This window comes from Panicum virgatum, chromosome 3N (assembly GCF_016808335.1).
Source record: "Panicum virgatum strain AP13 chromosome 3N, P.virgatum_v5, whole genome shotgun sequence".
Classification (NCBI taxonomy): Eukaryota; Viridiplantae; Streptophyta; class Magnoliopsida; order Poales; family Poaceae; genus Panicum; species Panicum virgatum.
This window is the reverse complement of record NC_053147.1, coordinates 48660445-48676939: the sequence shown is the minus strand read 5'-3', so window position 1 is coordinate 48676939 and position 16495 is coordinate 48660445. Positions and strand designations below refer to the sequence as shown.

General features: G+C 47.1%; 1 protein-coding gene across 4 annotated transcripts; it reads left to right on the top strand.

The window, feature by feature from the left end:
* The first annotated feature begins 11693 nt into the window (after nt 1-11693).
* Nucleotides 11694-16070, top strand: LOC120666062 (15-cis-zeta-carotene isomerase, chloroplastic-like). Of its 4 annotated transcripts, none has more exons than XM_039945853.1 (5): nt 11694-12227; nt 14610-14756; nt 14846-15055; nt 15142-15531; nt 15800-16070. In XM_039945853.1, exons 1-4 carry the CDS (start codon nt 11820-11822, stop codon nt 15484-15486), a joined length of 1110 nt encoding a protein of 369 aa, XP_039801787.1. In that variant the 5' UTR covers nt 11694-11819; the 3' UTR covers nt 15487-15531; nt 15800-16070. The 4 variants fall into 4 exon arrangements, with proteins under 4 accessions (XP_039801787.1, XP_039801786.1, XP_039801785.1 ...); XM_039945852.1 differs by having other exon boundaries at nt 15726-16070; XM_039945851.1 differs by having other exon boundaries at nt 15614-16070.
* The last annotated feature ends 425 nt before the right edge of the window (nt 16071-16495 follow it).

Here is a 16495-nt window from a genome sequence, read left to right as displayed (position 1 = left end):
TTGAGCTTGAGGTAGGTGTAGTTGGGCACCGCCATGAACTTGGCGTACACGGGGCGCCCGAGGAGGGCATGGTATACCCCCTTCCAATCCACCACCTCGAACGTGAGGGTCTCGGTGCGGAAGTTGGCTTTGCTGCCAAACGTGACCGGCAAATCGATGTTGCCGACCGGGTACGCCTTCATGCCCAGCAGGATGCTGTAGAAGGGGAAGAGGGACTCTCGCAAGCAGCCCTGCGGGATTCCCATGGCTTCTAGGGTTTCTAAGTAGAGGATGTGGAGGCTGCTACCCCTGTCCATCAGCACCTTGGACAGGCGCATATTGCTGATGACAGGGTCGATGACGAGAGGGTAGCTCCCAGGCCGAGGAATGCTGACCGGATGGTCGTCCTGATCGAAAACGATGGGCATCGACGCCCACTTTAACTTTCTAGGAATGGAACTTGTGGTAGCACATACCACACGGAGTCGAATCTTCTGCAGTCGTCTGGAGCACTCGTCTTCCAGGCCGCCAATGATCACCAAGCACCGATCCACGTCCGGGTACTCTCCTTCCAACGGCTTCTCTTTGTCCTGGACGGCATCGGGCCGTTTGTCACGGTCGTCGCCGTCGGTCTTGGCTGTCCGTCGGAGGAAGCGCTTCATCATGTCACAATCTTTGAACTTGTGGTTCACCGGATAGCCATGGTTGGTGCATGGCTTCTCTAAGAGCTAGTTGAAGTGGTCATTTCTCGGAGGACACTTGTTCTGGCGCTCGGTCGCCGCGACCTCGCCGACGGTGGGAGGTCGGTGGTTCTTCTTGTTCTTCCTGTCCTCGCGGCTCGAGGAAGGCCTGTCGCGGTCATGCCGCTTTTCTTTTGCCACGTGCTTGTCGCGCTCGAAGACAGCCCCGAATGCCTCCTTGCCGGAGGCGTGGTTGGTGGCGATCTCCAGGAGCTCGTGAATGGTAAGTGGCTTCTGGCGACCTAGTTTGTGGACCAGGGTTTTGCAGTGCGTCCCGCTGAGGAACGCACTGATGATGTTGGCGTCGACGACGCCTGGCAGTGAGTTGCACTGCTTGGAGAAGCGCCGGATGTAGTCGCGCAGGGACTCACCGGGCTCCTGCTTGCAGTTCTTGAGGTCCCAAGAGTTGCCAGGGCGTACGTACGTGCCTTGAAAGTTGCCGATGATGACCTTGCGGAGGTCTGCCTAGCAGCCGATGGAGTCGGCGGGCAAGAAGTCCAGCCAGGCACGGACGTTCTCTCCCAGGCATATGGGGGGGGGTATTGGATGATGAAGCGGTCATCGCTTGCTCCTCCAGCCCGGCATGCAAGCCGATAGTCCTCAAGCCACACGCTGGGGTTTGTGTCCCCAGTGTACTTCACGACGTTTGCAGGCGGTCGGAAGCGTTGGGGGGAAGGGCACCCCCCGGATCGCTCTAGAGAAGGCATTTGGCTCGGTGGGGTCCGGACTCGGACTCCGGTCGCGATCCACGTCGGGGTCGCAGGAACGTCCTCCACGATGGAACGGTGAGTGCTCCGGGTTGGGGGCATATGCTCGCGCATCTTCCACCCGAGCGGCCGCGTGGTCGACGTCAGCGAGGTGCCTCGCCTGCTGCCGGCCTCGAATTACGCTGCACGCATCGTAGTTAGGACCGACGCGGTCATGAATCAGCGGCCTTGGTGGGAGAGGAGCAAATGCCACTGCCGGGGCTGGCGCGCCACCCACGTCGGGCTGCCGTGGAGGTGGGGTGTGCTGCACCTCGGATGGCTCCCGCCACTGTGGCTCGCGCCGCTGACTGGACACGAGGCTGCGGCCTGCCGGCGGTGTAGCGAGGAGCTCTCCGCCTGCTGGATGGCGGCGAGTTCCACCATCTTCCTCACCTGGTGGTGAAGGTCCTTTTGGGCCAGATCTTCCAGCTCTGGCAGCGTCTGTAGGAGGATCGCGGCCGCCGCGATGTTCTGGCCTGCACGGAACTCTCGTGGAAGCTGCATGCGGACGTCGTTGATGATATCGTGGTTGACCACACTTGCGCGCCAACGCGCGGAACTTGTGGGGTTTGCTCCTTTTGACTCGGAGGGGGCCCGCGGAGGCTGTCCCATGGGTGGAGGCATCTGTTGGCGATGTCGGAGTTCTTCGCTGTGGGCCATCACGTCGGCAAGCGTGTGCTCGCGGTGGTCCGCTGGAGTGTACGTCTGCTCGGACGGGACCACCTCCGGTGGCGGGTCGCCGTCGGCCATGGTGCACATGCGCGATGGCGCGGATGTCCCCTCCAGGCGGTTGTCTCCCGTGCTGGAGGAATCACTCAGGGGATCCTCGAAGCACAGGAGGTCATGGACGGAGTCAGGGTAGCTCTCCATCATCCCCACAAACTGTGACGTGGGCTGGAACCCTTGGGCGGCCTTGCGCGCCTCCCAAGCGTAGATGCTCGCGGTGTTGCGTAGGCCGAACGGGAGTCGCTTTGAGAACGAGCGGGGTGTCGGGAGCGGAGGCCCGCTCGCGAGCTGTCGGGAGACATTGGCCAGAGAGAAGAGGACCAGGTTGACGTCCTCGACAGCGGGATTGGAGGCCATCATGAGCGCGATGCGGCGGAGCACCGCACGGGTTGGCTGTGATCGCCTATGCTTCTTGACGTGCCAGCGAACTGATCGCCGACGCCTCAGGTTACGAGGCTTGGGGGGAGGAGCGGGCTCCTCTGTGGCCTCCAGGGTGGCTTCCTCCTCATGGAGGCGCAGTGCACCGAGCTGGTCGGTGACGAATTCCAGACTCCCGAAGCGGAGGGTCTAGGAAGGCAGGAACGGTGGAGGCGCCCATGATCCATCGTGGGGGATCCCAGGGAACTCCAGCGAGCCGAAGCGGATCGTCTCGCCGTAGCTTGCCGCCGGAGCGGCGAATGGAGTGATCGAAACTATCCAATCGCCGAAGCAGTGAAAGCACAAAGGGCTCCCCATGGACGGTGCTAAAATTGTCGCTGCGGGAAATGGGCAACTACAAAACTACTCGATTTCTTGTTTGTTGTGCGCTTGATCGGATATGGTCTAGCTCGCAAAGACTCGAGGATTTAGACTGGTTCGGGCCTGAAATGCCCTACGTCCAGTATGGGGGGTGGTGTTCTTGCTCTATTGCTCTCGAGCCCGAGTGCTCAAAGTTCAGAGAGGAGCTTACAAGCTAGTCTAGTAGTGTCGAACCTGTGAGAGTTCCACTTTCCTACATGGGGGGCCTTCACTTTTATAGTCCAAGGTGGGGCCCCCTTTTATAGATATCTAGCACTATGTCTTGGCACCGTTGGGGTGCAATTTGTCCTTGTCAGTCGTTGGGGCCCACTCGGTCGGTCGGGAGTGGATGAGCTTGATCCTGGCGATCTTCTGGTGCAAGGAATGATCCTGGCGATCTCCTTGAGCGGCGTGTTCCCCCGGTGCTGTCCCATCCTGGCTCAGTCAGGGCGGCGCGACCACTCGGCGGTCGCTTGGGGATCTCCTCCGGTCTTGTCCGCCGGAGCCTGTGTTCCTTACCCGCGAGGCTATCTTACGTTGCTATGTCATTGGACGGTGCGCCTGGTGAGGGGGGTCTTACCGAGTCCGGGCCGGGGGCGTCCGGTCACGGTCGCTGGCGTAATGAGGCGGTGTACAGAAGCGGCCATCATTACGGCGAGGGGAGGCATCGTCTGCGTACGCCCCTCCTGTTGTGTCAAGGGGCCCACGCGAGCGGCGCTGTTCCCTTGTCATGGAGTCCTGCTGGCTTGGCCCTTGCCGCAAGATAAGGAGGGCTGGTGCCTTGGGGCTTGCACAGATCCTGTCTTGGCCAGCACGCCTGTCAGGAGGCACGGCACCCTTGGAGCGCACGCTTCGGGTCACCGGCATGGCTCTGACCCGAGGAGCTAGGTCGGGAGGGCCGCCACGTGTCCCGGGAGGTCGGGCTCCCGGACCCGTTGGCTTAGCGGCGAAGGCTGCTCCCTGCGCGGGTTATTGGGTCGTCCCATCCTAGGCCCATTGAGTTTGCTGGGCCTTGCTCTATGTAAGTCGGGCCCGTTAGGGGTCCTGGGTTTGTTCCCCCGTCAAGAGGCTTGGTCTGCAATCATAGGACTTGAAAATTAGTAATCGATATACAAAACCTACTCGAATGAGTGAGTAAGGTATTTTTCTTTGAGAACTGGAGTGACCTCCATAGTTTATTAGTTAGGATAAACCCCGTCAGATTACCCAGGTAGAAAAAACTGTTTGGAGGTATCCAAAATCTACTCGAGCGGGCGAGTAGAATGTCCTTCTTATGGATTGGAGTAATCCTTGATATTGACTGATTAGGATTAACTCCGTCGAGTTACCCAAGTGGGACTAATTTTAAGAATATCCAAAACCTACTCGAGGAGGCGAGTAGGGTGTCCTGCTTGAGGACTGGAGTAACCTTAAAAATTGACCAATTAGGATGAACCCCGTTGGGTTACCCAAGTGGGACTAACTTTTAAAGGTATCCGAAACCTACTCGAGCAAGTTAGTAGGATATGTCCTTTCCTAAGGATTAGGATGTGGCATGTATTGTTATCCGGTTAGGATGAACCCTTAGTAGGTTACCCCAGTGGGAAAAACTGTGTAGGTTATCCAGGCCGGGTTATTCAGGTTGGTGTGAATCTTATAAGATTACCCTGGTTGGAAAAACCCTTTTATTGTAGTAGTCGATCTTGATAGTATCAACTTGATTGCTTCCTTTAATGTAGTCGAGGGATATTGGAAACTAGTACTTTATTAAAGAAATCAACTAACACCTTTTGTCATACAAATGGATCAAGGATAAAACTTGCGCAAGTGCTCGATATTCCAAGAATTGGGTACTTCATTATCACCAGCATCGGTAATTTTGTAGAATCCTGGTCTTGTAACTTTAGAGATTATGAAAGTCCTTCCCATTTGGAATTGAGTTTGTGCAGTCCCGTTTCATCTTGAATCTGTCGTAAAACTAGATCTCCTACGTTAAAGGATTTTTGCTCGACATTGCGATCATGATAGTGTCATGACTCCTTGTAGATATCTAACCGACTGGGTCAAAGCGTTAACCATTGCTTCTTCGACAATATCCAACTCAAGTTGTCGAGCTTCATCTGCCTCTCCTTCTTGATAAGCCTCAATTCTTGGAGATTTCCACATAATTTGTGTGGGTAATATGGCTTCTGATCCATAGGTAAAAAAGAAAGGAGATTGTCCAGTTGCTTTGCTAGGCTGTGTTCGTAGCCTCCAGACCACATGAGGCAGTTCTTGGATCCATTTGCCGCCCTTTTTAGAATTGGCATCATAGATCCTCTTTTTTAGGCCGTCGAGTATCAAGCCATTGATGCGTTCCACTTGACCGTTAGCTCGTGGATGAGCCACTGAGGCATATTTGATCTCGATGCTAGAGTTATCACAGAAATTCCAAAAAGATTGTGAGATAAAATTAGAACCCAAATCTGTGATGATAGTGTGAGGGAAATCAAACCGATGTATGATGTCAGAGATGAAATCAACTGCTCTATCTGATGAGATCTTGACAATTGGATTGTGCTCGATCCATTTGGTGAGCTTGTCGACTACCACCAGAACATGATTAAATCCCCTGGCGCCGTGGTTAGAGGTTCAATCATATCTAGACTCCAACATGCAAAAGATCAGGATGGATGGATTGTAATTAAATTGTTTGCTGGTACATGGGCTTGCTTGCCAAAGAATTGACATCCAGGGCATCTCCTTACGATGTCTTCCGCGTCTGATACTGCAGTTGGCTAGAAAAACCCTGATTTGTAGGCTTTGCCGACTAGTGTCCTTGATGCGGCGTGGTCAGTTTTGAAGCAGGCCGGCACTACAAATCACCACTATCTTGCACATGCTGCTCAGAACCACAACATATGCAGTCATTTTTGCTTTATCATTTACAATTGTAATTGATCTATCTTTGTGATGAATAATTGCATGGCCTTAACCAGTTCTTGACTTCTAATCTATATATCCTATATAGATAGGACCCACTAACTATTTCTCTTTTCATGCAAGGTGTCCACATCATTCTCCACTAAGTGTCCCACTAACTTTGAACTATCTTATTAATTTTAATATAGAAAGCACCCACTAACTATTTCTCTCTTCATGCAAGGTGTCCACATCATTCTCCACTAAGTGTCCCACTAACTTTGAACTACCTTATTAATTACAAAAAATGTTCATGTCATCTCTACAATTCTTAGTAGTCATAATTATATTTCTCTCAATCCTCGTGCTGCCACATCATCAATCCACTAAGTGTCATGTTGCTATGTCATCAACCCACTTAGTGTCATAATTTCTTTTTCTCTCAGTCATGTTTTTCACTATGTTGTTGAAAGTGATCGGGTGCTCTAGCCTAAGAGGGGGAGGGGGTGAATTAGACACAATTAAAACCTTAACCTATGGCTCCAACTAGTTTGCACAAAAACTTAAACTAAAACAAGCTATCTAGAAGTGCAACTACGGTTCACCTTAGTGTGAAACCCTCATCCCAAAAGAGTTTTGTAACCTATAGCCAATCCTAGCAAGATATTACACTAAGAAAGTAAAGGCACACAAGTTGCAATATGAAATGCGGAAGCTAAAGGAGAGGGATGAGAGAAAGCGAACTCTCGACACGATGATATATCCCGTGGTTCGTTTTACCACAAAGGCACCCCTACGTCCACGTTGTTGAAGCACTCACGAAGAGTATCGCTTCCCGTCAATCAAGTCTCTTCCGTGAACACAATCACGGTCACCTTGATCCTGATCTTCACTAAAGGAGATAGCCCATGAAGGAGGGGTCTCCGTCCCCCGCACAATGTTGTCGACGCCACTCCACACCAAGCCGGAGGGTCGTTGACTTGCCGGCGAGCCACTAATGCTCCAAGGAGGCCGGCGCACCGAGATACAAGTTTGGTTCACTCTAGAATCACAGCACAGGGATCTAAACCTTACTTGATCACTCACTCAAGAGCTAACCTAGCACTAACACTCACAAAGCTTGTGCTGAGGACTAAGGATTTGAACTCTATGCTCTTAGATGGCTTGGAGATGTTCTTGGGTGTGTGTGTGATGTCTTGGGACTCCAGCAAGCTTCAAATGGCCGGAGGAACACATATATATATAGGCCTCCAACTTGAACTAGTCGTTTAGAGCCGTTGGGCACATTTCTGCGTAGCCATCGGAACTTCCGGTACTTGGGCATCAGTTCTTCCGGTCACTAATAGTTTGAACTAGCCGTTGGGCCATTCTGACGAGTCATTAGTATCATTAATGCTCTTAAATTTTAATTTGAGCTCTTCATGCTCCTTCCTAAGCAAATTGAATTTGCACATCAAATCTTAAAAATTTGTAGCAAGAGAAGCATTTAGATCATTGAGAGCATTAATGTTTTTAATTTCTTTTGATTGTTTCTTAATGACTTTTTGGTGCTCATGAACAAGGTCAAAAAGTTCATCAATTAAAGGAGAGTCGGAGTCATTATCACTTACATCGCTATCCATAGCTTTGGCCATAAAGCAAGTGTTGGATGATGACCCCATGCGGGTGGTGAATTTCTTGTTTGATTCATCACTTGAACTTGCACTTGATTCTTCACCACCGCTTACCCATTCACCAAATACGGCATATGATTCATGCTTGGGCTTCTTCTCCTTCTTTTGCTTGTTCTTCTAGAACTTTTTCTCAACCTTCATGAGTTGATGGTGAGGCCCATCTTTGAGAAAGATCATATACCCCATTGAATTGATTTCCTTCAAGCAATTATTCATCTTCTTTACTTGCTTGTAGAGGTTGGGTTCATTGGCTCTTTTTCATCATTTGAGAAGCTTCTTGCATCCTCTTTTTCCTCATCACTTGAGCTACCTTTGATGGCTATCTTCTTCAAATTCTTGAGGTGTTTGCATGTAAGTGCGCTATGTGTTGGTGAAAAAGATGGCGCTTTTGCCTTGATGTAATTGCGCAGCTCATGGGCGATCACCTTGTTGAGGACTTGATTTGGTGTCATTGTGTCGAGCTCTTTCTCATATAGAATTGTGATCACCAAATCATAGTCCGGCATTCGGAGTGAGTGAAGGATCTTGCGAATGAGTTCCAAGTCTTCAATTTGCTTCACACCTAAGAAATTAATCTCATTCACAAGAGTATTCAAGCGTGAGTACATTGATACGGTATTCTCATCATCAAGTTGCTTAAAGCTATTAAGCTTATCAATGAGAACATGATATCTTTCGTTGGCAACATCCTTCGTACCCTCATGATTCTCAATGATAGTCTTCCATAGCTCTTTAGCATTTGCACAAGAATAAATACGATTGAACACATTATCACAAAGAGAAGACAAGATTATGCATTTTGCGGTGACATCATATTGCTTCTCTTGTTGACCATTATTTTTTATGCCCTCACTCACAACTCTCCAAACGTTTAGTCCCGTCGCTTGGAGATGGGCTTGCATTAACACATTCCATCGTTGGAAGCCCGTGCCGTCGAACCGTGGAGTGGGTCTAAAAGGATCCATCCTTTCCCCCTAAGAGCTAACTCACTAGGTGGTGAAGCCTACCGATCTAATGAGCCGGTAAACACAAATTTGCCAATAGAATTGGCTTTCTTTGTGAGAGAAGTGAGTCCCGGCTCTGATACCAATTGAAAGTGATCGGGTGCTCTAGCTTAAGAGGGGAAGGGGGTGAATTAGGCACAATTAAAACCTTAACCAATGGCTCCAACTAGTTTGCTCCAAGCCGGAGGGTCGTTGACTTGCCGGCGAGCCACTCCTGCTCCAAGGAGGCCGGCGCACCGAGATACAAGTTTGGTTAACTCTAGAACCACAGCACAAGGATCTAAACCTTACTTGATCACTCACTCAAGAGCTAACCTAGCACTAACACTCACAAAGCATGTGCTAAGGACTAAGGATTTGAACTCTATGCTCTTGGATGGCTTGGAGGTGTTCTTGGGTGTGTGTGTGATATCTTGGGACTCTAGCAAGTTTCAAATGGCCGGGAGAACACACATATATATATATATAGGCCTCCAACTTAAACTAGCTGTTTAGAGCCGTTGGGCACATTTCTGCATAGGCATCGGAACTTCCGGTGTTTGGGCATCGGTTCTTCCGATCACTAATAGTTTGAACCGATACTCTTTTTTGTAGCATCGGAATTTCCGGTGCTTATAGAAATCAGCTTCAAGGTGTTTCGTATTTTGACCATAACTTTTTACTCCGAACTCCGATTTGGATGATATTGTACTCTTTGGAAAGCTTGTGAAATTATCTATAAGATTCTGCTAAATTCCATCTCATTTGACCAAATTTTGAGTATCGGAATAACCGGTGATAGGCATTGGTTCAACCGGTGCCACACAGAAATCAGCTTCTCCGTGTTTTGACCATAACTTTTTACTCGGAACTCCGATTTCGATGATCTTGTACTATTTGGAAAGCTTGTGAAATTCTCTACAAGGTTCTCCTAAATTCCATCTCATTTGAATACGTTTTGAGCGTCGGTTAAACCGATGCTTGTCGGAAGGTTCGGTGCAGGGTCATAGGAAGAACCGGTGCTACTGATTTTTGCATAACTCGTCCAATTCAGCATTTCCTTGAGTTCTTTCTTTATGTTTTGCTTTACTAACCCTTTTTAATACATTTTTGGGACCTAAAAAGATTCACTTAACAAACTTGTTAGTCTCATTGATTGCGTTGTCATACGATCACCAAAATCACTCGAAATGGCATAAATGGTGCCATGTTCGTTACAGTTGTGGTTCATCAAAAGTATAAATAAAGAAGAAGCCCAACAGTCAAATTTATTATTTATCAATTAAATATTACTCTATGCAACATACATATGTTAAATCCCCTCCCTTTATTTTCTTTTATTATCGTCTCATGAACGTTATTTTCATTTATCAATTAAATAGTAGTCTATCTAATATTAATAAATAAATCCATATTTGTTTCAAAAAGAAAAACAATTAGTCTCCTATGGTATTTCTGTCTTCTAAGATTGATGCATCCCATTAGAAAATGCTAATTTATATTTCTCTCAATCCTCATTGAGCCACCAACAATGGAAGAAGCACTCCTTCATCCACCTTACTATGTCTCTTCATTTCTCTCATGTTTGTAACTTGATCATCCAAGCTGTCATTTCCTTAAGTCTCCCTATCTAACAATACACTACCACCACCACCCCTTGCACTTCTCATGATCTATAGAACCCAACGCTCTCAATCCCCATTGAGCCACCAACAATGGAAGAAGCACTCCTTCATCCACCTTACTCTGTCTCTTCATTTCTCTCATGTTTGTAACTTGATCATCCAAGCTATCGTTTCCTTAAGTCTCTCTATCTAATAATACACTACCACCACCACCCTTTCCACTTCTCATGATCTGTAGAACCCAACGCTCTATATATTTTGCTTAGTTAAAGCCATCGTAGCATTACACACACTCTCGACTCCATTATTCTATTCGATTCTGGTAGCTCCTTGGCTTCCCCAGCTGTTTTGCTACTCTTAATTTTGTCTTGCATCACTTTGGCATGCAGGAAGAGCACCGTGAAGGATTGTTCCATGTCTCTTCTCTTCAATGTTACATATTCGTTCATTATGTTATGATATTGACACTATGTTTGGTTCATCCTTAATATTTTTCTATTTGATACAACTATATTTCCAATTATCAACATTTCACACACAACTGCATTCCTCACATTTCATTTAAAAAAATATTTGCATAAATTTCGCTTAGCCAAAGAGTCAATACAAAGTCGAATCACTTCACAAAATGATGCAAACTTTTTCCATTTCCTCCTAGAATAAAATTAAAGCGATCTTACCATACCAATTACGGTTCCTCTTTTTATCAGTTTCATCAACTTGAACTTTTCATATGTACTTCCATTTTAGTATTTAAGCATATCTTATATACAACCATGCCATATATCTCCAATGCTAAAATTGACTACAACTTCATATCTCTATCTTTTCAATACACTCAACTTCAATATTTTTGTCCACAAATCCCGCAGCAACGCGCAGGGTATTCAATTAGTATTCTATGCTTTCGTGTCATTTGATAGTTGATACCTATTTGTACTGTGCATTAGTTTGACGCTCTTAAAAAGGGGCCTTACATTTAGGGGCCTTACATTTTGTTGCTTAGATGACTGCTAGCACAACCCTGCGCCTTCCGTATCACCAGCACACACCAGCACACACATGCGGCACCGGCGCAGCCAAGCGCGCCAATCTTTCTAGTTTACTCTATTTTGGGATTATTTAGGACTAACAAGGGAGTATATTTTGGCCTTGTTTGATTCCTTCTAGGAACTCTAAACACTATTTTCGAGAAAAAAATCTCACATGTATGAAATACTAAATAAATTTATTTGCAAAATCTAATGACGGTAATTAATCGATGATTGGATACAGTGATGCTACAGTAACCATCCTCTAATTTCGTAGTCAAAGGTCTCATTAGATTTTTTTAGGATTCCTCACGCAGGAATTATAGAGTTAGTATTGTAAACTGACTTAATTTGACATTGTAATTAACAGACAGACAAATTAAATTCTAGAAAACCAAACGGACCCTTTTCGTTCCCCGGAGGCGCTGATACTACCGCCGTGACAAGCCGTGTATTCAATTCCACGCGCACCGCATCCTCCGCCGTCCGTCCGCACCACCCTCCAAATCCCACGCGCACCGCATCCTCCGCCCGCCCTTCCACCGAGATGCCGCCACCACCACTCTAAACCTCGCCGCCCCATTTCGGATGCCGCTACCGCCCACCCCACCATCCCAGCCAGCTCCACTCGCACGCACGCGCGCGCCCTGCCCCCCGCCATGGCCTCCCACCTCCGACTCCACCTCGCCGCCCCACCGCCTCTCCTCCTCCCCCACCGCCATCCCCACCTCCGCCGTGTCCACCTCCCGCGGCCGCCCGGCGGCCCCGCCCGGGCGCCGCTCCTCCCTCTCCCCCGCCCCCTCCTCCTCTCCCGCGCCCGTCCCGCCCGGGCCGTCGGGGGCGGCGCGGAGGGGGAAGGGGAGGTTGCCGGCGGCGGGGGGCCCGGGCTCGTGGGGGAGGACTCCGCCGCGTTCCGGCTCGGGGACCAGAGCGTGGCGTCGTGGGCCTACTTCGCGGTGATACTCGCCGCAGTGCTCTGGGCGCTCAACGTGCTGTGGATTGACCCCGACACCGGGGTCGGGACTAGGTTCCTCGACGCCGTCGCCTCCGTCTCCGACAGCCACGAGGTGCGCGCCTGCCTTTTGGCTTGCTTAAGTTCAGAGGCTTTCATTCAGTTTCGTGGTTTCAGTGTCCTGTCTACTACAGTTCTAGTGTTGGCGATGGATTAGTAGAAGCCTGGCTGCTTTTGTTGGAACCATTAAGACTATTGTTAGCTTATTATTAGTTCATAATTGTTATCCAACTGTCCTTTCTGTTCATGTGCGCTGTGAGCCTGTGACAGGGAGCTCAATTTCAAATCCTCCTTAATCACGAACCGGACATTTTTCACGCTGATATAGGTTAGCTCTTGAGTGTGATTATTGGAGTCCGTCCCCTGAATCTTCCTTTCCGTACTAGCTAATGTAGTTACTAATGTAGGTTAGAACTTTCAACAACTAAAATGATGCCTCCGAGGATTGAAGTGGTCTGCTAATGTTGAAGTTGCAAAGAATTTTAATGCAAGCGCAAACTGTTTACTTTGATAACATGTCTGAATGTTTTCTTTTCATGCTACGCAATTGTGCTTAGTCAATGTGCTCAAGAAACATGCAGTGGCAATTAGTTAACAGTGGATTGGAGTACGAATGACCAAGGTTCCTGACCAGCTTGCTCCGTTATGAGCTCAACTTTGTCACCTAGGAAGGTAGCTGGGTTCCATGCAACTAAATGATCCGAACTCATTACATAGGCTTTTGAAACTCTGGTCGTGAGGCAATCTGTGTAAACCTTAGCAAACTTGATCCTTCACTACGTAATGGAGCACATGCTGCTAAGAATGGTTATAATAATTCATTAGTACGCTCATTATGTAACTATGTAGCCGATCAATATCTTTTTTCTCCAAACAAAAGTCAGTTGTCAATGTATCTGAAAAAGAAGATCCTTAATGTTGTCAATTTTTACAGAGAGAAATAATAACTGCTCAATACAAGCTTCTTTTGGCATGAAGTACCTTGTTGAATTTTCCACCTTTTAGAAACCAAATATGGCTGTTCCACTTAATTTTTTCTTAATGCAAAGTAAATAATCCCAGATATTTATTTTTATAGAATTTGATTGCTAGATATATTCCTATGTGCAAGCATGCTTGAAAAAGTTCAAATTGTGTCAGTGAGAGAAGTAGCACTAATAATCTAAAACAGCATGCAAATACCATTGCAAATAACCAAGGGGAGAGGCTTCCAGTCAGGGTTTGAACCCTAGCACCTGCACATCTTGAATCTTAAGGCTGGGGCAGTTGTTAATGGCCGCTTTTTTCTGGAAAGCAAACATTGCAAAAGCGCTGTTGCTTCAGGTTTCCTGCTAATTCTGTCTGTGGGGTTAGAACTTAGAAGTGGCTGTGCAGCTCTTTAAGCTTTCTCCTCTTCCCCATCTCTGCACCTTGCTTCAGCTTCACTGCTCCACCAAGACTACTGTTCCCCCATCAAGTATGTTCTTTTTCCTCTCAAGAGCTCTTGTCATGCCCCTGCTTTCCCCCTATTTTTGACTGAGTTGCTGTTGAGGATTCACCTCAACAAAGTTGTGGCGACCTCCCTGTTCCCTCTAGTGTTATTGACACTTGTTGAGCTGGTGGTGGCATAATAGAACCACGCCACTATCTTGTTCTCCTGAAAATCCGCTGTCTTCTTCCCCCACCTCCATGGTGATCTTATGGCAACCACATGTCTACAACTTCATGGGGTGTGCTATCTCACCCTGCCACAGTTCCAGCTATCCTAGCGGTGACATTACATGACAATCCACCAACTGACACCTGCTGTTGCTTTTAGCTTCTGTTTCCCCTGTGTGATTGCTGCCATCAGGTGAACAGTACCCTCGCTCCCATTCCATCCAGGGGCAGAAAATGTCATTTCTGAAAATTCCTCCCATGTTATTGGACATCAACGGAAAAAGCTAGTAACTCTAATCCCATGGTATTAAAAGTCAAGCTCATTATGTAGGGTTCTCAATGGCAAGGGTATTGATACACCAGTTCTTGTTTGCAGCCAAATTACATGTTATGTTTGGCCATTCTCCCTATCGTGTCCTATATCCATTTTACCCTGGATTGCCCAGGCCATTGATAATGATGTAGACTTGATGGTTATTTGTTGGAGATGGACAGAACTTGAGCTTCGTATTTACTGTGTGTTTAGGAACAACCATGGTTCTTTTCACAATGTTTTGGGACTTTATACTTGAGGTGCTCTGTATTCTTATTTTTGTATTCCATCTCTCCTTTCACTTCGTGTTCTATGCTTTTGTTTTCTTTTTGCACTGCTGCTGTCATTGATTGAACTTCTTTTCTTCATGGTCATATGATAAACTTTTTTTTTGGGGGGGGGGGGGGTGGGGGTACATTGGTAAATTGCATTACTTGCCAATAATCAAATAGATGAATACCCTGATTATGTCCAATTCCATTTCAGGTTGTTATGTTGCTCCTTACCATCATTTTTGGTGTAGTCCATAGTGGTATGGCAACCCTACGGGAAACTGGGGAAAAAATAATAGGGGAGCGTGCTTTCCGCGTGCTGTTTGCCGGAATCTCACTGCCTTTAGCAGTTACTACTATTGTGAGTACCAGGCATTCTTTTCATCCAGGTAGATAGTACCTCAATAACTAAATCTTAGTGCATCTTATTACTCTGTTTTACCATGTTAGGTATACTTCATAAATCATCGCTATGACGGTATTCAATTGTGGCAAGTTCAGGGCATCAGTGGCATCCATGAACTTGTTTGGCTCTCATCATTCATCTCTTTCTTCTTTCTTTATCCATCTACTTTCAATCTATTGGAAGTGGCAGCTGTGGACAAGCCCAAATTGCATATGTGGGAAACTGGAATAATGCGTATCACCAGACATCCACAGGTAGGTTGTTCTTTGTAAGTTTTCTGTGAAGTGCATAGAAGTTTACTATACCTTTGACTTATAGCATGCCTTCATTTATTGTATAGATGGTTGGCCAGGTAATTTGGTGCCTTGCTCACACACTATGGGTTGGCAACTCGGTTGCTGTCGCTGCCTCTGTTGGACTGATTGGCCACCACCTGTTCGGTGCTTGGAATGGTGATAGGAGGTTGGCGTCACGCTATGGTGAAGCATTTGATGTCCTAAAGAAGAGAACAAGTATTGTTCCTTTTGCTGCAATTGTCGATGGACGACAGAAGCTACCCAAAGATTATTACAAAGAGTTCTTCCGGTTACCTTATATTGCAATCACAGCTTTAACCTTGGGTGCATACTTCGCTCATCCCTTGATGCAGGGGATAGCTACCAACTTCCCTGGTAGTAGTATATGATTACATATGTTCATTACTGAAAAGCATATCCACGGAGAAAACAAAGTAAGAAATGGAAGTTTTTTTCTCCTCCAGTATATTTTGTTGAACACCATAATCTTATACATGCAACTATTAATCTGCTAAGTCGTCCATCAAATGAGTTGGAGCACCTTTGCCATGGCGGCTCCCTGTGGTGGGGTGGACATTTGGTGTCTGTTACCTGTCATGGTCCATGATGCTAAAGGTGTTCATTGCAGGAGGCTAATTTGTGATGATAAGAAGGATTAAACCCAGGAAATTCATGGTTGGCTGAATATTCAGTTCTTTGCAGGGGCTGGCTTTTCAGAAATACTGTTGAGATGCAAATCTATATACCTTGACAAGCATAGGTACAAGACGCAAAATAATTGTATGATGCAATCCTAGATGAGCACAGGTACAAAATGCAAAAGAATTGTATGAACTGAAATCTAGTATCATACCACGTCAATTATGTTTGGAATGGGTGATCTGGGGTGTACAGTTATCAAGATTCTTCATCAACATGCTCAAACTTGCGAACATGGTTTAAAACTTTATGTTGGTGACAAGTCTCCAAATCACTCTGCCTGAGCTATGTGCATTAAGCTTTTTTGGGAACTCAAAACAGTTTGAGAATACCATTTTTTTGATGACTTGGGTACCCAAATCTGCCAGTACCATCTCCAGTCATTTTGAGAAACCAACTTCTTATGGTCCTATGGTCCTTGTTGATGATGTAGTGGTTGCTCTTCATGGTTTCTTTTCTTTTTTAAAAAAATTAAAAGTAGATATTAAGATAGCAACCAGATTAAACCCCAACCCCCCCCCCCCCCCACCCCCCACCCCAAACGAGGGGGAACGAAAGTAAAGGCACAGTATACTCTCCTAACCGTCCGATTACGACATGGAACATCTGCCGTGCTGCGGCGCTGGCGACTATGACGCATCACCTGGGACAATGATGCATGGGGCGGTGACAGGTGAAGCCAGCCACCTCATTCACTGG